This window comes from Hemibagrus wyckioides, linkage group LG06 (assembly GCF_019097595.1).
Source record: "Hemibagrus wyckioides isolate EC202008001 linkage group LG06, SWU_Hwy_1.0, whole genome shotgun sequence".
Classification (NCBI taxonomy): Eukaryota; Metazoa; Chordata; class Actinopteri; order Siluriformes; family Bagridae; genus Hemibagrus; species Hemibagrus wyckioides.
In genome coordinates this window covers 37,821,928-37,846,928 of record NC_080715.1, presented here as the reverse complement: position 1 = coordinate 37,846,928, position 25,001 = coordinate 37,821,928, and the positions used below count along the sequence as shown (strand labels likewise).

General features: G+C 39.1%; 1 protein-coding gene across 1 annotated transcript; it reads left to right on the top strand.

Moving 5' to 3' along the window:
- Positions 1-17,121: 17,121 nt before the first annotated feature.
- LOC131353842 (uncharacterized) lies at positions 17,122-24,504 on the top strand. The gene is made up of 9 exons (XM_058390916.1): positions 17,122-17,146; positions 17,234-17,539; positions 18,566-18,871; positions 21,253-21,372; positions 21,463-21,612; positions 21,696-21,767; positions 22,032-22,087; positions 22,297-22,398; positions 22,633-24,504. The coding sequence occupies exons 1-9, from the start codon at positions 17,122-17,124 to the stop codon at positions 22,654-22,656; spliced, it is 1,161 nt and encodes a 386-aa protein (XP_058246899.1). The 3' UTR covers positions 22,657-24,504.
- The last annotated feature ends 497 nt before the right edge of the window (positions 24,505-25,001 follow it).

The following is a 25,001-nucleotide window of genomic DNA, read 5'->3' as shown; positions in this document are numbered from 1 at the left end:
AGAGCATAGACAAGACCAGTGTAAAAAAGACAATAAATACAATAAAGACAACACAAAAGAACACAGGACACTTAGCGCTGAAAAGAAATAAAAGAACGTGTACTGGAATGTAAGTGAAATAAAATAGATAAAGTGAAATGATGTAAAAAAAAGTATTGTGCAAAAATATTGTGCAAAAATACACAGCAGCGGTTGAGGTAATGCAAATAGAATAAACATAAATACAATTATAGCCGCGGAAGACAGGTAGAGGTAGTGCAGTAAGTAATGAACAGTATAAATTATGTGTGTGTGTGTGTGTGTCCACACAGTCAAGAGAGAGTGTGTGTATCTGTGTGTGAGAGAGACAGAGAGTTAATATACCGTTCAGTCCTGAGTGAGAGAGTGTGTGTGAGAGAGTGTAGAACAGTTCAGTCCTGAGTGAGAGTGTGTGTGTGTGTGAGAGTGTAGAACAGTTCAGTCCTGAGTGAGAGAGTGTGTGTGTGTGAGAGTGTAGAACAGTTCAGTCCTGAGTGAGAGTGTGTGTGAGAGAGAGTGTAGAACAGTTCAGTCCTGAGTGAGAGTGTGTGTGAGAGAGAGTGTAGAACAGTTCAGTCCTGAGTGAGAGAGTGTGTGTGTGTGAGAGAGTGTAGAACAGTTCAGTCCTGAGTGAGAGTGTGTGTGAGAGTGTAGAACAGTTCAGTCCTGAGTGAGAGTGTGTGTGAGAGAGAGTGTAGAACAGTTCAGTCCTGAGTGAGAGAGTGAGAGTGTGTGTGAGAGTGTAGAACAGTTCAGTCCTGAGTGAGAGTGTGTGTGAGAGTGTAGAACAGTTCAGTCCCGGGTGTTGAGGAGCCTAATGGCTTGAGGAAAGAAACTGTTACACAGTCTGGTTGTGAGGGCCCGAATGCTCCGGTACCTCTTTCCAGATGGCAGGAGGGTGAAGAGTGTGTGTGAGGGGTGTGTGGGGTCAGCCACAATGCTGTTAGCTTTGCGGATGCAGCATGCGGTGTAAATGTCCGTGATAGAGGGGAGAGAGACTCCGATGATCTTCTCAGCTGTCCTCACTATCCGCTGAAGGGTCTTGCGATCCGAGATGGTGCAGTTCCCAAACCAGGCAGTGATGCAGCTGCTCAGGACACTCTCGATGGTCCCTCTGTAGAACACAGTCAGGATGGGGGAAGGGAGATGGGCTTTCCTCAGCCTCCTCTGGAAGTAGAGGCGCTGCTGGGCTTTCTTGGTGATGGAGCTGGTGTTGAGTGACCAGGTGAAGTTCTCCACCAGATGGACACCAAGGAATTTGATGCTCTTGATGATCTCCACAGAGGATCCATCGATGGACAGCGGAGAATGGTCACACTGTGCTCTCCTGAAGTCAACAACCATCTCTTTGGTCTTGTCGACGTTCAGGGAGAGGTTGTTGGCTCTACACCAGGCTGTTAGATGTTGCACCTCCTCTCTGTATGCTGACTCATCGTTCTTGCTGATGAGACCCACCACGGTCGTGTCATCGGCGAACTTGACGATGTGGTTGGAGCTGTGCATTGCAGCACAGTCGTGAGTCAGCAGAGTGAACAGCAATGGACTGAGCACACAGCCCTGAGGTGCTCCAGTGTTCAGTGTGGTGGTGCTGTAGATACTGCTCCCGATCCGGACTGACTGAGGTCTCCCAGTCAGGAAATCCAGGATCCAGTTGCAGAGAGAGGTGTTCAGGCCCAGGAGACTCAGCTTCTTAATCAGCTGCTGAGGGATGATTGTGTTGAATGCTGAACTGAAATCTATGAACAGCATTCGAACGTAGGAGTCTTTGCAGTCCAGGTGTGTGAGGGCCAGATGCAGGGTTGTGGTGATGGTGTCTTCCGTGGAACGGTTGGGACGATACGCAAACTGCAAGGGGTCCAGCAAGGGTGGTAGGGTGAATTTTAGGGTGGCAAGGGTGGCTTTTCACTGCTTTGATTCAAAAAGGATTGAATAACCTCAGCTTTCAAATATCATGAATACTTTTCTCAGTTAAACTCAACTTCCAAAAAAACTCTGTGTCTACAGCTTATATTTCACATGGACTTTTCACCATGCAGTGGGTATCATCATCTCCTCACAGCTCCAGGGTCCATGCTTCAGTCCTGATCTTTGTACTTCATATAGTATTCAGTAGATTCTGAGTTTTTGTATGTTTGTTTCTGTAGGCTGTGATCTCTCTGGTGATAATTATCAGGTGTTTAATGGACACCCAGGAGGTTCAGTTCTGTTACCCTGCTCCTGCTCTGACCTGAACACCAAACCTCAGACATTCACCTGGATGACCTTCAGAACAGGATCTCTGACTGACGTGTTAAATGATGAACACTACCGTGGCAGACTTCAGCTGTTTAATAACATTTCTCCTGCTAATCTGTCTCTGTTCATATCTGACCTGAGAGAAGAGGATCAGGGAGACTACAGGTGCAGAACTGAGAAGAAACACAGAGACATCAGGATTAATGTTAAAGGAAAAGAATTTAAATACACAATAATAGTTAGTATTCAGTGTGAAAGCAGATTTGATAAGTCTTTAAATGTATTATAGTTACATATTTAACAAAAATGTCTACTCCATTTCCTATAACTAAAGGGGAATTAATCTAGGAGTCATATAGTGACACATCAGTACAGAGTTCTAAATGACATTAAATACTGATTATGGGATCAGACTGACCTGAAACTTTCAACTGGTGTTGGATTGGATTTGAGACATTTCTCAGTCTAATCTATGATTTATTTTCATTAACACTGTAGTGTTTATAGAGCTACATGACACCTGTATAAACCCTTCATAACACTAACATAAGCCTACATATAATATGTATTTAGGTTGATGTCAGTTGTTATGAAGGGTTTATGTAGGTGTCATGTAGCCCAATGAAGATGTATCTTAAGTAATGTGTTAACTTTATTTCTGTAATGAATGAGCAGCAGGAGCAGAATCCATATGCAGAGTGGTTTAATAAAGAAAAAAGACAGAGTAAACAATCCAAAAACAAAAGGCAGGTCAGAAACAGAAAACAGACACAGTTCAGTAACAGAGAAAACAATCCACGGAGCAAACAAATCCAAATCTCTAATCCAAAACACACTTAGAACAGGAAACAGGCTAGGTGGAAACACTATGGCACTAGACAAGACAATAAACGGCTTGGTGATGTAGTGACACTAACAATACTTCACATAATAGTGGGGGGTGTCACACCGCCATCTGTACCGGAAACATGATTTACACTGCGCATGTGCGGAAACTCAGGTTTGAGGGAGTGAATGAATGAAGGATGGAAGAAATTAATTCATTTATGAATAAATAAATATTTTGTGTGGTTCTTAAATGCAGACATTTGTTAAAGTATGCTGAAATAAGTAGAACATATCTTTATAAAATTAAATATTAAATCTAAACATTTTTCATGATTAAATGGCTGACAGAGAGGAAGTGAGTTTGTGACCCAGAAGCGCTAGAATTGGGGTGAAGGGTCCCTCTGGTGGTCAGGTTGGGAAATTGCAGATAAAATCCTAACAATTTCTAAGCTAAGGTACATGACATAAAGACATATGTTAACAACTATTTTATTGTTTTTATGGAAGGTGAAGTATTTTAACTGGAGGAATTGTTTCCATTTGTAGGAGCATCATCAGCTGGAATAAAACAAATATTAAAGTTTATTAAAGATTTTACAGTTATTAAAATAAAATAAGTCAGTAATGCTTCAGTATTGGGTATCAGAGTCCTGATATTGGATTCATTTAGAGAATTTAAACAGGTCCTTTAAAAATCTCTTCTGGTTTCTATCAGAAAATGTTGTGATTTCCAAGCAGGGAATATTAATAATTGCAGTATTTCTATTATTAACTGTAAATGTTGTGTTTACAGGCTGTGAGCTGGTGAAGAAGGCAGAGGTAGAGGACATGACTGTGTTCACAGGAGAGTCTGTAGTTCTGCCCTGTGTCTGCACTGACCTACAGAACAAACCAAAGTCTCTAAAATGGGAGTTTTCAATACCAACAGAATCTAATAGCAATCATTATCAGGAAATTTACCCTGAACAGACTGGACATCACAGAAACAGAGTCAAACTGGTCAGTAAAAACTCTCCAGGAAACCTCTCTCTACTCCTATCAGACCTGACTGAAGAGGACCAGGGAAACTACAGATGTTCTGTACAGGCAGAGAGAAAAGATTTCAGACTAAATGTTAAAGGTACATTTTTTCATTAATGACTGTGAACATGCTTTACTCCAGTGTCATGTGTCATATTACTAACAGTGATTAAAAACTGCTATTAAATTAAGTACGTTTTTGTCTTTTCAGTAGGAAGAAGAGAAACTTCAACACACTCGACAGAAGACCTCCATCAGAACAGCCTCCAAGTAAAACAACAAACTCTCCACCTTCATCATCCTCAACAACACTGGATCAAGATAAACAACAAACTCTACATTATATTTTTATTATAATGAAGAGAAGATCTATCAGAATGTACAGAGTGGAGCAGAAGTGTTAGTGAGACATGAGAGTCCTAGTGGTGCAGTGTAGAGTTCAGTAGATTTATGGTTGTGAGGAAAAACTGGCCCTGAACCTGCTGGTTCTGGTGTGGATGGTCCTGTATCTCTTCCTGGATGGAAGGAGGTTGAACTGATTGTGACTAGGGTGGGAGGAGACCTTGATGATTTTGTGTGCTCTGCTCAGACATCTACTGTGGTGAAGAGACTCAATGACAGGTAGTTGGGTGCTGATGATGCGTTGGTCGGTTTTCACCACCCTTTGCAGTGATTTCCTTTCACACACTGTGGAGCTGCCATACCACACTGTGATAGAGTTCATCAAGATGCTGTCAATGATGCAACGGTAAAAACTGGTCAGGATCTTGGGGGATAGATGAACTTTTTTGTTTAGTCTTCTCAGGAAGTAAAGACACGGTTACGCCTTCCTAACCAGAGTTCTGTTCTGATGCCAAGACAGATCCTCAGAGATGTAGTAGCCCAGGAACTTAAAGCTGGAGACATGATCTACTTCAGACCCGTTGATATATCTAGGGGGATGAGCATAATGAGTATATGCAGATTTTTTTAAAGTCAGAATGTTGTGATTTTCTCTCCCTCCAATAACGCTCCATTACCGCTCCATCATGATCACAACACATGTTAATGACCCATTATAAAACTGCATTATAACACGAATGAGTTCATGTGTTCAGCACAGTTAAACACCACTGACAGAAAGATGCGGCTCGGTCAGTGTAGAAAGGGTGTTTTCTATTGCTGGTCAAACGTCCAGCAGTCAGTACATGTGCTTGAATTCTGCCACTATGCAAAAGCTGTTTTTTGGTTGTTGTTTTTTAAGTGAACAGCGGTGGAGATATAGTTTTGATCATTAAAAATTGTATTCAACCAACCCTTTTTCCATTCAGAGAAATATAGTTCCTAAGGTTAATGTAAAAGTTGAAAGAGAAGGTAATAATACATATTTTTTATTCTGCAATTTAAGTAGTTTATTATTTTAGTTTGTTAATTCATTATTTTAATTAATTTAATATTTTACTTTGGTAATTTAGCCTCATCCAGCATTTTTCTTTTTTTCAAAAGTGAACTAAACGATCATTTATTGGCTTAAGGCTAATATTACAGCTCCAATAAAACACGTTGATGTTTTTCTCCTAATATTGTGTATTTATCTTACACTGAATGCATCTTCCGCACAGAAGTTTCTGATATTTCAACCATAATATGAATAAACTATAATGAAACTTTACAATGAAGTGGTAATTAGACACAAATGTTGCCATGGAGTGAACACAGAGTGTGGAGTGAGTGAGGAGTGAGGAGCAGGAAATGTTCAACCTGGAGTGGAGCTGGAGCCGAGTGATTATGGAATGATTTCAGCTCAGAGTGGAAATTGTTGCTGCTTCACTCCACTTTTACTCTGTCTGTATCTGTCTCCCAAATCTTCCAAAAAAAACAAACAAAAACAAAATAGATGCTGCAGATGAATGTTACTCAAACTACTTAAAATTATTTTATTACCAGTTACAAACGTTGTCTGAGAAAAAAGGAAACTTTTAACAATAAACATGCAGCTTTACAACATACTCCAAATTCTGACCAAGCTGGGAAATGTGAAGAAAAATAATATTACAATTATCCTGTTCATTAATTAGAGACAATAAAGGCCTTTTTTCTTCTTTCTGCAGAAATCTGGATGTAGCTTTATATCGATGATGAGTAATTATCTGTAGACCAGCTGTAGTAGCAGCGTTATGACACAAGAAGTGTGTGTGTGTGTGTGTACATATACAAACGCTTGTGATGATGGAAAGAGTGATGAAATATGTTTAAAAAAATAAGAAATGACATTGTGGTTTCCTGAAAACCAGAGTATATAAAGAGAGACACTCAGGCAGTGTGTCAGAGTGTGTGTGTGTTTCACGCTGAGGGACTGGTGTGTGTGTGTACAGAAGAATCAGTAATGATGAAGTGCTTGTATCTTTTGTCTGTCGTGTTTCACGTGGCTGCAGGTGAGTGAAGTTATTTTCTATTTTCTATTACAGAAAGGAGAGAGAATATTAGCCAGTTCTTAGTTCAGCTGCTTTGTGTTTAGTTCATGTGGTTTCTGTCCAGACTGGGTTTACAGTAGGCCGGAGTTCAGCTCTGATCCTGAACTAACAAGTATTATATGGATGTTAGGGGTGTCAAATGTTACACTATTAATCTGTTCAAAGACAGAGTTAATCTTTATACACAAGGTAAACGTACACATCCTGCCTTGTGTTATAATGTCCTTATTTAGACCTGTTCAGCTTTGATCATGTGGATTTTTTCTTCCTGATTAACTTCAGTGTAAAATGTACTGATGAAGAGAGGTGGGCTAATGAATAAGGAGGATTCTACAGTCAGATTATTTTACATCCCTATAATACTTACAGTGTATGTTTTTACACATTTACTGAATTACATCTCTCACAATCTCTGTCTTATTGAATGTATCTATAATAACTCATATAAAGCATAGTAGAAAAGTTATTTCCTGTAACTTGTACATCACTTCTTCACTCTGGTCTTAGCTGTAAATAGATGTGTGTGAATTTCACACCTTTTTCTACGGTCTCTCTGTCACTGCTGTCTCTCTGTCACTGCTGTCTCTCTGTCACTGCTTTCTCTCTGTCAATGCTGTCTCTCTGACCACCAACTCCACTTCCTGCATTACATCATATTTAGGGTTTTTATTTTTTAACATTAGTTAATTGCTTTTATCAACACATTTCACATTTTCAAAACTGACACAATTCAGTAAAATAAATTCAATAAAAATCTTTAAATTAAATTATAAAATATAAATAAAATTATAGAAAAAAACAGCTGATTTCTACTTTACCCTTATCCATGTGTTCTATTTTTCACTTCATTCCCATCTCTACAAAAGTGTAAATGTGTGGATCTATGAGCAGTGTGGTGATGCAGTGTGTAGCGTCGTCTCCTCACAGCTCCAGGGTCCCTGCTTCAGTCCTGAGATCAGGTTCCCATCTGTGTGGAGTTTCTGTGTTTGTTCTGTATGTGTCGGTGGTCCAGTGAAATCAGTTAAAATACACATTAACACACTTATAGTTAGTTAAAGGGTTTGTGACAGTGGTCTTGTTGAGTGTGGAGTATTACACAGTATTCTTTCTGCATGGTACAATGTTGGTTAACTGAAGCTGTGAGAAAGAGGAAGTTGTCATTCTCCCATCAGCCCCCACGTTGCCCTGACCACAGTCATGTGGTCACTCTGACATGCTGGGTGTCTCACATTGGCTCTGCAGAACTATGGGAATGCTAGTTGTTCATGTGTCTGTGGTTTTATAAACTGTGAATACTTGTCAGTGTCCTTGTTAAAAAGTCTCTGGTGCATGGGGGGAGGGGAATCACTGGTCCACCTGCGGTCAATCCTAACGTCCTCTACATTAGTTGTCTCTGTACACAGTGACCTGGCTGATGCTTGATAATGTCTGTATAGCTGATATTATTGTGTGAATTTATCTTCATGCTGATGAATTGTACAACCTGCTTCACTGTGAGAACAAGTGCTGAGAACAGACACAGTGCAGGACCGCTGATGTGAACCAGTCCTGTGGTTGTACCTCATGCATTACATCAGACTCTCTTAGTGTTCAGTTTATTAGTACAGAAGGTCTTTTAGGAACCAGTTCAGACCTCTGAAATGTAGAATTAGATAGAAATCTTTTGAACAAGGTAGAACCTTGAATTTTTATTTTATTCAATTTTATTAACTATTACAGTCTGCAGGATTTTTTTTATTTTGAAAAACAACCTCTATCAATCAGGAGTAATTATCTGTAGACCAGCTGTAGTAGCAGCGTTATGACACGAGATGTCGCTAAGCCATAGCAATGTAATCATACATCGATCATAACATTATGATCAAATGCCTAATATTGTGTTGGTCCCCCTTTTGTTGCCAAAACAGCCCTGACCTGTCGAGGCATGGACTCCACTAGATCCCTGAAGGTGTGCTGTGGTATCTGGCACCAAGATGTTAGCAGCAGATCCTTTAAGTCCTGTAAGTTGTGAGGTGAGGCCTCCATGGATCGGACTTGTTTGTCCAGCACATACCACAGATGCTGGATTGGACTGAGATCTGGGGAATTTGGAGACCAAGTCAACACCTCAAACTCATTGTTGTACTCATCAAACCATTCCTGATCCATTTTTGCTTTGTGGCACGGCGCATTATCCTGCTGAAAGAGACCACAGCCATCAGGGAATACTGTTTCCATGAAAGGGTGTACATGGCCTACAACAATGCTTAGGTAGGTGGTACGTGTCAAAGTAACATCCACATGGATGGCAGGACACAAGGTTTCCCAGCAGAACATTGCACAAAGCATGACACTGACTCCATCGGCTTGCCTTCTTCCCATAGTGCATCCTGGTGCCATGTGTTCCCCTGGTAAGTGAAGCACACGCACACGGCCATCCACGTGAAGTAAAAGAAAACATGATTTATCAGACCAGGCCACCTTCTTCCATTGCTCCGTGGTCCAGTTCTGATGCTCATGTGCCCATTGTTGGTGCTTTCAGTGGTGCACAGGGGTCAGCATGGGCACCCTGACTGGTCTGCAGATATGCACCCCATACGCAACAAACTGTGATGCTCTGTGTATTCTGACACCTTTCTATCAGAACCAGCATTAACTTCTTCAGCAATTTGAGAAACAGTAGCTCATCTTTTGGATCGGACCACATGGGCCAGCCTTCACTCTCCACGTGCATCAGTAAGCCTTGGCCGCCCATGACCCTGTCACCGGTTCACCACTGTTCCTTCCTTGGACCACTTTTGATAGATACTGACCACTGCAGACCGGGAACACCCCACAAGAGCTGCAGTTTTGGAGATGCTCTGATCCAGTGGTCTAGCCATCACATTTTGACCCTTCCTCAAACTCGCTCAAATCCTTACTCTTGTCCATTTTTCCTGCTTCTAACATCAACTTTGTGGACAAAATGTTCACCTGCTGCCTAATATATCCCACCCACTAACAGGTGCCATGATGAGGAGATCATCAGTGTTATTCACTTCACCTCTCAGTGTTCATAATGTTATGCCTGATCGGTGTAGATTAAATGAATAATTAAATAAAATCACATTTTATAAAAAACATTTTAAATTCTGAATTTTATGTTAATAATTAAAATTATACTCCTATGATGACTCTTACTTTTCATAATCACATGTGATCAGCCTCTAAGTGCTCCTCAGCTCACACGTGGTAAATGTGTCTTTATCACTTCCTGTAAGTCTCAGGAAACACACTTGCTGGTGAATATACTGATGAACATCAGAGCTAAATATATATCTGATCCTTCAAAATCCTTGAGTTCTTTTAAGTCTACAAAATGTGCAAGATGCTGATTTGAAGGAAAAGGGTAGACACAACAAGCATTGATTTGATTTGATTTTATTCTTTTTGCTCATTTTACATTTTGCATAACCATTAACACTTTATTTTTAAAGCATTCTTACTTTACAGTGTATTTATGATGGAAAGAGTGATGAAATATGTTTTCAAAAATGAGAAATGACAAAGTGGTTTTTGTGGTTTTTGTGGTTTCCTGTGTGTGTGTGTGTGTTTCACACTGAGGGACTGGTGTGTGTGTGTGTGTGTGTGTGTGTGTGTGTGTGCTGAAACGTACACATCCTGCCTTGTGTTATAATGTCCTTATTTAGACCTGTTCAGCTTTGATCATGTGGATTTTTTCTTCCTGATTAACTTCAGTGTAAAATGTACTGATGAAGAGAGGTGGGATAATGAATAAGGAGGATTCTACAGTCAGATTATTTTACATCCCTATAATACTTACAGTGTATGTTTTTACACATTTACTGAATTACATCTCTCACAATCTCTGTCTTATTGAATGTATCTATAATAACTCATATAAAGCATAGTAGAAAAGTTATTTCCTGTAACTTGTACATCACTTCTTCACTCTGGTCTTAGCTGTAAATAGATGTGTGTGAATTTCACACCTTTTTCTGCTGTCTCTCTGTCACTGCTGTCTCTCTCTCACTGCTGTCTCTCTCTCACTGCTGTCTCTCTCTCTCACTGCTGTCTCTCTCTCACTGCTGTCTCTCTCTCACTGCTGTCTCTCTGTCACTGCTGTCTCTCTCTGTCACTGCTGTCTCTCTCTCACTGCTGTCTCTCTGTCACTGCTGTCTCTCTCTCTCACTGCTGTCTCTCTCTCACTGCTGTCTCTCTCTCACTGCTGTCTCTCTGACCACCATGTACACATGACAATTACATCATTTTTACAGTTTTTATTTTTTATAATTAGTTACATGCTTTTATCAACACTGTGTTCACATTTTCAAAACTCACAACTGTGGTATATGTGGACTGAACTGTGTAACACTTTCATTGCTTTGACACAATTCAGTAAAATAAATTCGATTAATTTCTTTAGAAAATTTCTTTTTTTTAAAAAAAGTAAATAAACTGATGAAAATAATATTAGCTTATTTATTTTATTTATTTATTTATTTATTTATAATTTAGCCTCATAATGTGTTTTATTTTTCACTTCCTTACCATCAAAATTGTACATGTGTGGATCTATGAGCAGTGTGGTGATGCAGTGTGTAGCGTCGTCTCCTCACAGCTCCAGGGTCCCTGCTTCAGTCCTGAGATCAGGTTCCCATCTGTGTGGAGTTTCTGTGTTTGTTCTTCTCATGTCCATGTGGATTTCCTCCAGATTCTCTGGTTTCCTCTGTCTTTAAAAGCAGTAGGTGGACTGTCTAGGATAAATTGCCCCTAAGTTTGACTGAGTGTGTGATTGGATGAGAGAGAAAGGGTGTATTTCCAGTATTTCCAGGTTTATGTTGTTGTGAGAGAGCTTTTCCTCATGTTCTGGTAGAATGAATTGGTTATGAAGCGTGTGTGAAGTGTGTTTTGATGGTTATAGTGGATTATGGATGTACCACACGCTGGTAAAGCCAACTGTATAAAGAGATTTGAAAAAGTGACCATAGTATTGATAAATGTGTGTAAGTGACTGTAAAAACACTGGAACACATGATCACAGGATAGTGTAACACACACAGTAGTTCAGATGATGATGTTCCACTACTGACCCTGTATGTTTAAGTAAACCTCTTAATGTGGACAATTCCTTTAACCCAATAAAATGAATTCTAAATAAAGAAATATTCTCGAATTATCACAAAATATTTTCCTCATAAACTAGGACTCAGTGCTCTCATTCCATAACCTGGGTTCGATTGCAGAGCAGGGAGCTAACCCAGCTACTAAAGAGTTAACTATCAGTGCCGGTCCCAACCCCAGATAAAATGGGAGGGTTGCATCAGGAAGGTGAAAAACCTGTACCACATCCAAAATATGCAGACCAAATGATCCGCTGTGGTAAACCCTGAACAGGGAGCAGCCGAATAAACAACAACATTTTTCTCATGAACTAAGAATTATTAAATAGTAGGAAATCAGATCAGAATGTTGAAATTAAATGTGCTGAAACATAATTTTTTTTTCAATTATTTGTTTATTGATTTTAACATCTTTATTTACACAAACACAATAAAATAGTAAAAGCAACAGTATTTAAAAGTAAATAAATAAAAGAGATGGGAATAAAAAATAAATAAATAAGATAAATAAATAAAATAAAAATAAATAAAATAAAATAAATAAATACATTCAAAAAAAAAAAACAAAAAAAAAAAAACGAACACGTGTGTTGGGCTGTAATTTTAAATATGGTCATATATTTTGTTAAGTACTTCTAAGGTGGCCAAAAGGTCGGAGGTCTATAAGAGGCATCCATATTCTTCTAAAAGCATCATCCCTGTTTCTAAAGTTGTAGGCATACTGTTCCAGTCGTAATGTCTCATTCAGAAGTTGTTGAAACAGTTCAAATGTTGGAGGCCTTGGTTGATTCCAGTTGAGCAAGATATCATTTTTTTGATAAATATGATATTATGCCAAGCCTCCTTACAGATATAGAATCAAGTGTCCTGTCCAATTCCGTACCAAAAAGATGTTGGTGCATTGTCCAGTGGAATTTGCAACACCCTGGCTGTGAAATCCTGTACAGCTTTCCAAAAATATTTTAATTTTCTACATTCCCAAAAGATGTGCATAACTGAACCTATATAGGTTTTACACCGATGGCATCTGAGCGATACATTAGGATACATTTTACTCAATCGGAGTGGGGTAAGATACATCCTGTGCATAAATTTATAGTTCTGTTCAGCTATTTTGTTACAAGAGAAAGAAGTGAAAATATTCTGACATATAGTCCCCCATTGTTCCTCACTGAAGTTACACCCTAGATCTCTTTGCCACACATTTTTAAGTGAAATCAAGGAAGAATTATGATAATCTAACAATACAGAGTATATCTCAGAAATCCTTCCTTTCAATATGTGGGAATTCATCAAAATCTCCTCTATCCTGGAACACCTCAGAGATATTTGTCCCGCCTTTTCAAGAGTGGTTATCAAATGACGTATTTGAAGGTATTTATAAAACTCCTGTCTTGGAATCTGAAACTCCATCCTTAGATCCGAAAAGGACTTAAGGGAACAGCTGGTAAACAAATCTTGAAATCGACATATACCATGTTCTTTCCACTTTATGAACAGAGCCTTTCCGAGTGAGGATGGTAGATCTGGATTAGGGGACAGAGGAGCTAACATAGAGATTTTAGCAGAAGAACCAAACCTTTTTACATCTTGCCAGGCCCGAATAATGTTGTAGACAACATATGTTCTTGTCACCGAATGTAATGCATTTATGTTGTTAATAAAAGGTAAAGATGTCAGAGGCATAGGAGAGCAGAGTTCGTCTTCAACATCTGTCCAGTGAGCAGTCCTGCAAGTTTGCATCCAACCAATCATGCCTTTTGTCTGAGCAGCCCAATAATACAACTGAAGGTCAGGAAGACCCAGTCCTCCCCTTTCTTTAGTGTTAGTTAGTGTTTTAAAAGATATTCTAGGTGCTGAGTTCTTCCAGATAAAGGAGCTTATCAATTTGTTTACGGATTTAAAAAAATCTTTATTCAAGTAGCAGGGCAACGACTGAAATAAAAAATTAAGTCTTGGTAGAATATTCATTTTTATTACATTAATTCTTGAAATGAGATAGGGAGCAGATGCCAATATTCCAAATCTTCCTTAATCTTTTTAAGAAGTGGGGGATAGTTCAAGCAAAATAGTTCTTTAAGTTTGGAAGGTACATTCACCTAGATACTTAAATCCAGTCTGAGCCCAGGAAAAGGGGGAGATGCTCTTTAATTTACTAGAGATTGACATATTTAATAAGAAGGCATTGGACTTGGACAAATTTATTCTGTAGCCTGATATACTCCCAAATTCGTCGATAAGGTCTAACACCACTGGTATTGAACTTTCTGGATTAGACAAATACAAAATTATATCATCAGCATACAGTGAAATTCTGTTTTCCATTTTTCCATTGCCAATTCCTGAGATCTTATTGCTGATTCGTATGGCCTCCGCAAGTGGTTCGATGGCTAGATTAAACAAAAATGGGGACAGGGGACATCCCTGCCGACAACCCCGATGTAGGCCGAATTTATCAGACAGAGTCCCATTTACACATATTTGTGCTTGTGGGTTACTATACATAGACTTTATCCACCCAATACATTTATCACCAATATTGAATTTCCTTAGGACTGAAAACAGATACCACTCGATGGCCACTCGACTCTGTCAAACGCTTTTTCCGCATCCAAAGATAGTACAATCAGCAGCATCTTTATCTTTCTTATGTATTAACGATATTACAGCTGTCCTCATTGTTTCAGGAAGAGTCCCATTTTGGACGAAATCTGTAAGCATAGGCATAAACAAGGGCTCAATTTGAGGCCAAAAGGCCTTGTAAAATTCTACGGGATATCCATCTAAGCCGGGCGCTTTTCCAGAGGGGAGTGCCGAGATTGCTTGGAGCACCTCCTCTGATGTAAATGGAGAGTTCAACCGTTCCTTATCCTCCTCCGAAATTGAAGGCAGAGACATCTTCTCTAAAAAAGAATGAATATCTACTTTGGAGGGATTTTCTGATGAGTAGAGCTGTGTATAATAGTTAAGAACAGAGGATTTTATTGATTGCAAATCATATTTTAATTGACCTGCCGCATTACATATACATTTTATTGTACGTTCTGCTTGTTCTTTTTTAAGGTGAAAGGCCAGAAGCCTACTTGGCTTGTTGCCATACTCATGATAGCGTTGCCAAGTAAAAAATCAATGTTTTTTGGTGTGCTCAATTTGAAGTAAATTAAAATTATTTCTAACAGTATTAAGTTTCTTCATATTTATCTCTGTAGGTGATTGTTTATGGAGTTGTTCTAAATAAGTAAGCTCCTTCTTCAATTGCGCAGTTCGCTCATTATTAGATTTTTTCCTCGTGGTTGTATATGAGATCAACTGTCCTCTAATCACTGCTTTAGCTGCGTCCCATATCACTGCAGGAGTGACAGGAGAGGCTGCATTGTCCTGCCAATACTGTTCCAGCCATTGTCTGATATTATTACAGGCCTCCGTATTCATAAGAAGTGATGAATTAAGTTTCCAATACCTAGTTGTGTGCATCCGTTGATGCGAGGATAGCTGAAGAGAGACAGGTGCATGGTCTGACATAAGGATGGAACCTATACTACAAGAAACAACAGAGGGTAGGAAAGCCTGGGGTAAGAGGAAAAAGTCTAGCCGAGAGTATGTCTTATGTCTTGCCGAGTAAAAGGTATAATCTTTCACTAGAGGGTTAAACTCTCTCCATACATCGACAAGACCTGCGTTGCTAGAGGCCACCTTTAAAGCTTTTGCTGCATTGGCAGAGAGTGAAGATTTATCTAGGCTACTGTCCATACTACAGTTGAAGTCTCCTGCAATTATTCCAAGTTCTGTATTATACTGGCTAAATAGGGTAATCATTTTTGTCATAAATTTAGGACAGTCTGCATTTGGGGCGTAGATGTTAAGCAGTGTGAATTCCAGACCATAAAGCGTTCCACATATTAATACATACCTATCCTCTTGGTCGCTATATTGCTCTTTAAAAATAAAAGGAAGATTCTTATGTTTTTTATAAGTATTGCTGTCCCCCTCTTATTACTTGTAAAACTTGAAAAATAAACCTGGCCCACCCAATCCCTTTTCAGCTTTTTATGCTCCTCTCTGGACAGATGGGTCTCCTGCAGTAAAGCCACATCAACCTTCTCCCTTTTCAAAAAAGTAAGGATTCTTTTACGTTTGATTGGATGACCTATGCCTCTGACATTAAAGGACATCACATTAAGTATGTTAGCCATTCAAAGACATACATGTCCATATTGTACTGTATGACCAAAAAAACCAAAAAAAAAAAAAAAAAAAAAAAAACACACACAAAAAAAAGAAAAAAAAAAGAAAAAAAAAAGGGTGGTATACAGAACATGGTGAACATCCCCTACCTCCTCCCAAAAACTAAAGCCTAGTCCCCAAACGACAAGGCAACCTTATAACCGCAAATATACGATAGGCCACTAACTACAACGGCCGACAGTTGGGTCCCACAACAACGCGCAATATTTTACATATACATACAAATTTACATTTGAGTCAAAACTTCCCCCTTGATATAAAACAGTCAAGTCTGACCTGGTCAACCATGGTTTAACTCGTGCTGATACTGCAATAGAGCTCCTCGGCATCACGTGGTGAGGAGAACAGCTTTATCTTCCCGTCGTGAAGCATCCCAGGCTTACATGGATGGTGATGAAACCCGCAGAACATTCCCTTGCCGATGAACAATTTCCTGACATTGTTAAATTCGCGTCTCTGTCGGATCTTTTCTGCTGAAAGACCTTGAGCAAAGTAAATTTTGGATCCGCTGTAGATTATATCCCGGCTTCTCGCGGAGCGCAGAACGAACTCCCTATCTTGAAACTTGAGAAAGCGGATAATCACAGATCTGTTTTGATTAGGAGTTGCCGGCGCTATTTCTCGGGTTCGAGGCCCAGCCATTGAGGAAGCATGTCGTGCAAAAAGTCCAATAAAGTGCGTTTACCTTCTGCTCCTTCTTTGAGGCCAAATACACGTATATTCTTTCTCCTTCCACAGTTTTCCAGATCATTCGTCTTTATCTCCAGATATGCAATCCGCTTTGTCGCCGAAGATAATGCAGACTCAGTTTTATCAAGTTTGTCCTCTATTGCAGAGATGCAGGCCTCAGTTTCCTCAATCCGTTTTTCGTTAGCTGACACCTCGCGTTTAATGTCAGTCAGATTGCTTTCGAAAGCTGAGATAGAATTTGCCATTACTCCCAAATGGTTGTTTATGCCATCTAACTTTGAACCGAATTCGGAACGAAGCACTTTTAATTCAGTTAGCACCTCGCCTAATTCCGCCATGCTACCAGCCTTCACTCTCTCAGTCGGTGATTCTGCTTTTGTGCTACTTCTTGTGCTTGTCTTGCACGCTTTCGTAAAAATATCACATTCCTTCACCGACAGGGGTTTAGACATAATCAAGCCCAAGTTGACAACCAGGTTTATAAAAGTTAGGGGTTGTTTTTGAGCGAAGTTGTGGAGAGCTCTCACACTATGCAGCCGTCTTCGCCGAGCTCACGTGCAACCCCCGCTGAAACATAATTATTTTCTCATACTTCATATAGTATTCAGTAGATTCTGAGTTTTTGTATGTTTGTTTCTGTAGACTGTGATCTCTCTGGTGATAATGACCTGGTAGAAATCACCCAACACCAAGGAGATTCAGTTCTGTTACCCTGCTCCTGCTCTGACCTGAACACCAAACCTCAGACATTCACCTGGATGACCTTCAGAACAGGACCTTCGACTGACGTGTTAAATGATGAACACTACCGTGGCAGACTTCAGCTGTTTAATAACATTTCTCCTGGTAAACTGTCTCTGTTCATATCTGACCTGAGAGAAGAGGATCAGGGAGTCTACAGGTGCAGCACTGAGAAGGGACTCAGAGACATCACAATTTATGTTAAAGGTAAAGAATTTAAATACACAATAATAGTTAGTATTCAATGTGAAAGCAGATTTGATAAGTCTTCAAATGAATTATAGTCACATATGTAAAAAAAATGTCTCCATTTACTATAACTAAAGGGGAATTAATCTAGGAGTCATATAGTGACACATCAGTATCAAGTTGGATTAGTTTGTTATTTTTTAGTCTAATCTATGATTTATTCTCATAACATTGTAGTGTTTATAGAGCTATAGAGCTGACACCCTTCATATCAGCTGACATCTGACTACATAAACAGTAATAAAGCCTTCATTAGATGTCACTCTGAGCTTGTTGAGTCAGTTTTTATATTAATATCTGATACATCAGAATAAAATTTAATATGACATGAAACATTAAAACCAAACTCTAATTTACAGTCAAAGAAAATCTCCATAAGACACTAGACTAGGTGTTTATACCAGTTTAACATTAACATTGATAAACACAGTCTGTACATCAGCTGATACATTAGGAAGACTTTTTAAATCCATGTCTTTATAAATATTGATTTAGGTTCATGTCAGTTATTATGAAAGGTTTATTTAGGTGTCATGTAGCCCTATGAAGAAGTTCCTTAAGTAATGTTTTAACTTTATTTATCAGTGAAGGTTCAGTGACCTCCAGCTTCACTTCCTACACTGTGCCTTATTTACATTTTATTTTGGTTACATCCATTTATCAACACTGTGTTCACTTTTTTAAATCTTTTCACACAGTGAACACAACAGAGGTCTATGTGAACTGAACTGTGTATCACTTTTCACTGCTTTGATACAAAAAGGATTGAATAACCTCAGCTTTCAAATATCATGAATACTTTTCTCAGTTAAACTCAACTTCCAAAAAAACTCTGTGTCTACAGCTTATATTTCACATGGACTTTTCACCATGCAGTGGGTATCATCATCTCCTCACAGCTCCAGGGTCCATGCTTCAGTCCTGATCTTTGTACTTCATATAGTATTCAGTAGATTCTGAGTTCTTGTATGTTTGTTTCTGTAGGCTGTGATCTCTCTGGTGATAATTATCAGGTGTTTAATGGACACCCAGGAGGTTCAGTTCTGTTACCCTGCTCCTGCTCTGACCTGAACACCAAACCTCAGACATTCACCTGGATGACCTTCAGAACAGGATCTCTGACTGACGTGTTAAATGATGAACACTACCGTGGCAGACTTCAGCTGTTTAATAACATTTCTCCTGGTAATCTGTCTCTGTTCATATCTGACCTGAGAGAAGAGGATCAGGGAGACTACAGGTGCAGCACTGGATTCTGGGAATACAGAGACATCAGGATTAATGTTGAAGGTAACACATTTAAATACACAATAAAAGTTGATATTTAGTGTGAAAGCCGACCTGATAAGACTTTAAATAAATTATAGTCACGTATGTAACAAAACTGTCTACTAAATTTACCATAACTGAGGGTTTTAATCTACACTGAACAAAATTATAAACGCAACACTTTTGTTTTTGCCCCCATTTTTCATGAGCTGAACTCAAAGATCTAAGACTTCTTCTATGTACACAAAAGGCCTATTTCTCTCATACATTGTTCACAAATCTGTCTAAATCTGTGTTAGTTAGCACTTCTCCTTTCCCGAGATAATCCATCCACCTCACAGGTATGGCATATCAAGATGCTGATTAGAGAGCATGATTATTGCACAGGTGTGTCTTAGACTGGCCACAATAAAAGGCCACTCTAAAATGTGCAGTTTTATCACACAGCACAATGCCACAGATGTCGCAAGTTTTGAGGGAGCGTGCAATTGGCATGATGACTGCAGGAATGTCCACCAGAGCTGTTGCCCGTGAATTGAATGTTAATTTCTCTACCATAAGCCGTCTCCAAAGGCGTTTCAGAGAATTTGGCAGTACATCCAACCAGCCTCACAACCCGCAGACCATGTGTAACCACACCAGCCCAGGACCTCCACATCCAGCATCTTCACCTCCAAGATCGTCTGAGATCCGCCACCCGGACAGCTGCTGCAACAATCGGTTTGCATAACCAAAGAATTTCTGCACAAACTGTCAGAAACCGTCTCAGGGAAGCTCATCTGCATGCTCGTTGTCCTCATCGGGGTCTCAGCCTGACTGCAGTTCATCGTCGTAACCGACTTGAGTGGGCAAATGCTCACATTTGATGGCGTCTGGCACTTTGGAGAGGTGTTCTCTTCACGGATGAATCCCGGTTTTCACTGTACAGGGCAGATGGCAGACAGCGTGTATGGCGCCGTGTGGGTGAGAGGTTTGCTGATGTCAACGTTGTGGATCGAGTGGCCCATGGTGGCGGTGGGGTTATGGTATGGGCAGGCGTATGTTATGGACAACGAACACAGGTTCATTTTATTGATGGCATTTTGAAGGCACAGAGATACCGTGACGAGATCCTGAGGCCCAATGTTGTGCCATTCATCCACGACCATCACCTCATGTTGCAGCATGATAATGCACGGCCCCATGTTGCAAGGATCTGTACACAATTCCTGGAAGCTGAAAACATCCCAGTTCTTGCATGGCCAGCATACTCACCGGACATGTCACCCATTGAGCATGTTTGGGATGCTCTGGATCGGCGTATATGACAGTGTGTTCCAGTTCCTGCCAAGATCCAGCAACTTCACACAGCCATTGAAGAGGAGTGGACCAACATTCCACAGGCCACAATCAACAACCTGATCAACTCTATGAGGAGATGCGTGAGGCACTGCGTGAGGCAAATGGTGGTCACACAAGATACTGACTAGTTTTCGGACCCCCCAACCCCCCAGACCCCCCCCCCCCGACCCCCCCAATACAGTACAACTGCACATTTTAGAGTAGCCTTGTGGCCAGTCTAAGACACACCTGTGCAATAATCATGCTCTCTAATCAGCATCTTGATATGCCACCCCTGTGAGGTGGATGGATTATCTCAGGAAAGGAGAAGTGTTCACTAACACAGATTTAGACAGATTTGTGAAGAATATTTGAGAGAAATAGGCCTTTTGTGTACATAGAAGAAGTCTTAGATCTTTGAGTTCAGCTCATGAAAAATGGAGCAAAAACAAAAGTGTTGCGTTTATAATTTTGTTCAGTGTATAAGTCACAGTGTGACACATTATAATGACTCCTATTTGGTGAGCAGGTCAGAGCAGGAGCAGGGTAACAACACAGAACCACCTTTGTGTCATGTGATTTCTGTCTGATTATCATCACCAGAGAGCACAGCCTTCAGAACACACCTTCATTACAGCTGACATAAGCCTACATAAACATTAATAACAGCTTCAAAAGGTGTCAGTGTCATGTTGTTTAATCTATTTTTATATTTATATCTAATTCATAGAATTTATATGATGTTAAATTAAAATCAGTCTCATTCTAATGTACAGTCAGAGAAATAATATATAGAAATGTGTATATCTGTATTAATTCTTTTATCAACTTGACATTAACAAGAAATGCAGACTTTACCTCAGATTACACTTATAGCACTTTATAAATACTCATGTATGTTCAAGTTTTTGTTTATGTAGGTGTCATTTATCTTCATTAACATGCCTCTAATTGTTACCATTTTATTTTAAAGAAGGTATTACAGACATTGTTTCATTAATGACTGAGCATGAGTGTCATGTGTCATATTACTAACAGTGATTAAAAACAGACTTTAGATTTAATATGTTTTGTCTTTTCAGTAGGAAGAAGAGAAACTTCAACACACTCGGGGAAAACAGACAGAAGACCTCCATCAGAACAGCCTCCAAGTAAAACAACAAACTCTCCACCTTCATCATCCTCAACAACACTGGAACAAGGTAAACAGCATGTTTTACTCCAGTGTCATGTGCCATATCACATATAACAGTGATAAAAATTATTAGTAATACATTTTGTCTTTTTTATAGAAAGCAAAGCAACTTCAGCTCTCTCAATGAAAACACACAGAAGACCTCAATCAGAACAGCCTCAAATCACACCAAAAACCTCTTCACCTTCATCATCCTCAACAACACTGGAACAAGATGAACAAGAAACTCATAGCAGCCTCCCTCTGGGTGCCAAAACTTTTCATCAGAAATGAAAATAGAAACCAGTATTATTAGATTTATTAATATTTTTGGTGTGTTTTATTACACAGTGTTCGGCATTGCGGCAGCTTTTCTGTCGGTGATAGTCGGTGTAGTGGCATTTATTTGTTGGAGATGCAAAGGTACAACACAAATGCACAAATACACACACACACACACACACACACACACACATAACAGATTTTGAAAATAAATAAGTCAGTCAGTAATTCAGTAAGTAGTTTCACTGTAAAATAAAGTTTAAACTGTGGCTCTTTGCATCACTCAGTGTTCATGTATGTGAGCTGAAGCAGAACAGCAGCCTCCACACTTCACCTGATTACTTCAAATAGTGAAAGTCTGTAGTTCCCACTAGAGGTGTGATTTCTGAGGTCTTTTCTCATTAGGAGGAAGATGTGGAAAGAAGGTGATTACTGAAGGACGTCCAAAGCAGAAGGATCAGGTTAGTGTACACACAGGTCTGGATTCAGCTGGATTTTTATTATCATGTGACATCTTTAAGTCTTAAATGTACAGAACAACACATGGTGTAAAGAAAGAAGTCAGATTTAGAGATTTGTCGTCTTTACAGGATTTTACTTGCTTCTTAAAGTCAACAGTAGAAGTGACAGAAGTGTTATATGAATAATTTTCCTCTTCTGTCTTTCACAGACTGTACCTGATGTTACTTACTCTACTGTAAGCCACATTCACACAGCCGGAGCAGCTCAGGTCCAGATCAACGCTGGAGAGAAAACCGAATACGCCAGCATTGTAACAAACTAATCTGCAGTAAATATATAGAATAATGCTGAAATCATACAGTAGATTAAAAACATACCATGATAAGCACAGGATTCATGATATCGGTTCGGTTTATTTTACTGTGATTTTTTTTCTAGCCATAAAAAACAGATTTAATCATATGTGTGCTGATGAATAATCTCAGAAATAATATTTTGAGTCTACATTTAAAAAAAATTTCTTCTTTTTTCTTCTTTTTCTTAGAAAAAAGAAAAAGAAGAAAAATGAAAGTTCATCACCCTGTTTTGTGTAAGACGACTGCTGTAGAAGTTGTGTTTGTTTGTGACTGTCGTGGGAAAGTCGTCTGGACTGAATGTGGATTTCAAAATGAGTTTTTGTAAAACACACTTATAGTTAGTTAAAGTGTTTGTGACAGTGGTCTTGTTGAGTGTGGAGTATTACACAGTGTTCTTTCTGCATGGTACAATGCTACAACGTCCTCTACATTAGTTGTCTCTGTACACAGTGACCTGGCTGATGCTTGATAATGTCTGTATAGCTGATATTATTGTGTGAAGTTATCTTCATGCTGATGAATTGTACAACCTGCTTCACTGTGAGAACAAGTGCTGAGAACAGACACAGTGCAGGACCGCTGATGTGAACCAGTCCTGTGGTTGTACCTCATGCATTACATCAGACTCTATTATTATTATCATTATTATTATTATTATTATTATTAGTAGTAGTAGTAGTAGTAGTAGTAGTATTTAGTCCCCTGGTGGTAAAGCTGCAGGATCCCATGCTCTCATTCCTGCAGCCCGGGTTTAATTCCTGTGTAGGGCACTAACCCAGACACTGAGGGATTAACTCTCAGTGTCCAGATGAAATGGGAGGGTTGAATCAGGAAGGGCATCAAATATATGGACCAGATGATCTGCTGTGGTAACCTCCAACAGGGAGCAGCTGAAAGAAAAACAACAACATTATCACTATTTAAACACAATTATTATTATCTAAATGTTAGCTATTTGTGATCAAATCACAGGTTTAAATAAAAGTGTTTCAGACGTAGAAATCAGGCAGTGTCAAAACTGCTGCCTGTGTTATTCAGCTGAGAGCGGGTATATTTTGGCACAAGTGACTTTTTTAACTAATTAAGTTTTATAAAGTCACTCTTACTGCTGCTGAAATGGGTTCCATATACAATGTTTAAGGATTTTTAGGGATCCTGTTTTTCACACAATCAGCTTTTTTCCAGACATCTCACCAGGTCTGATTTAGTTCATGTTCAACTTGCTCCTCTGGGGTTCAGGGTTTGATTCTCTCCCCTGCCCTGTGTGTATGAGAAGTTAGAATCTTCTCCCTGTGCTTTTTTGGTCTCTTTAAGGTCCAAAGACATGCATTGTAGGCTGATGAACATCTTTAAAATGTATTTTGTGTGTAAATGGGTGTGCAGATTTCTCTATGTTGGTAGCCCATCCAGGGTGTCCCCCGAGTTCCCTTTGTGTAGGATATGGTTTACAGAAGATGGGTGGATGGATTTTTTTGTTTGTATAATACTTCTAAAATGATATTAGATCTATTAAACTTTTCTTTGGTTTTGCTTTGTGGTGGACACATGGAATACTTGTGTAAATCAAAACCATGCATGGTCACAACTTTATTAGGATATTAGCATGAAATGTATGTTTAAGCAATACATTTGTAGTTGTTTGTAGCTTGTTTGTTACTTATATGGCAAATAAAATGACAACAATGAAGAAGGATATTTGAAAATTGTAATGTAGCACAATCACAACCATAATATTTTCTATTTTTGTGCATAAAAACATTGAAGCACAGAATTTTATCAGCAGATCACAGTGAATGCATCTCAGAATTATAAAAGGTTAAAGCTACGAACAGCTTCAAATAAATGACTGCAATAATTACTTTTGACCACCAGAAGTCACGTCATGTCTACGTTTTCAATGTTCCGGCACATCAGGAAGAACAATCTTGTGATTTCCTGTTTACATACACAGCAAATGTAATTAAAATGTAATAAGCCTTTAGTTAAATCTTATTTGTTAAAAAAAGAATGCCCTTATAAAAGAAATGTTCAGCCATGCTGTAAATAAAGAATTACAATTGGTCTCATTACGGTCCTTTTTTTAAAGAAAGGGGGTGGTCTTAATATTACAGAAGTAAATGCAGTATTAAAGTAAATGTAATTGGTTATTGTATTTAAGAATCTTTTTCCAGTTGCTGTACTTTATTAAAGTATAACATTTTTTTTAAGACTTTTTACTTTCACTCCACTATATTTTGAAGTAACATATCATACTTTCTACTCCTCTACATTATCCCACATCTCTCAATACTTAAAACTGTACTTAGTACTACTTTAGTACTAAAAAATTGTCCAATTACAGCACAGCAAACCGAGCTACAGGGCTCATATTATTATTGAACCAACATAACATTTATTTATTTTTGGTTTCATTAAATGCAGCGAGTGCAAACAGTTCAGTAGAACATTAAAACTGCAGTGTCACAGCCTGAAATACTGTAGCTTATGATGGAAGAAAACCCTGACCTCCTCCTGCCACCCTGACCCGTGGTCTGACCTGCAGGATTTGTTTTAAGCT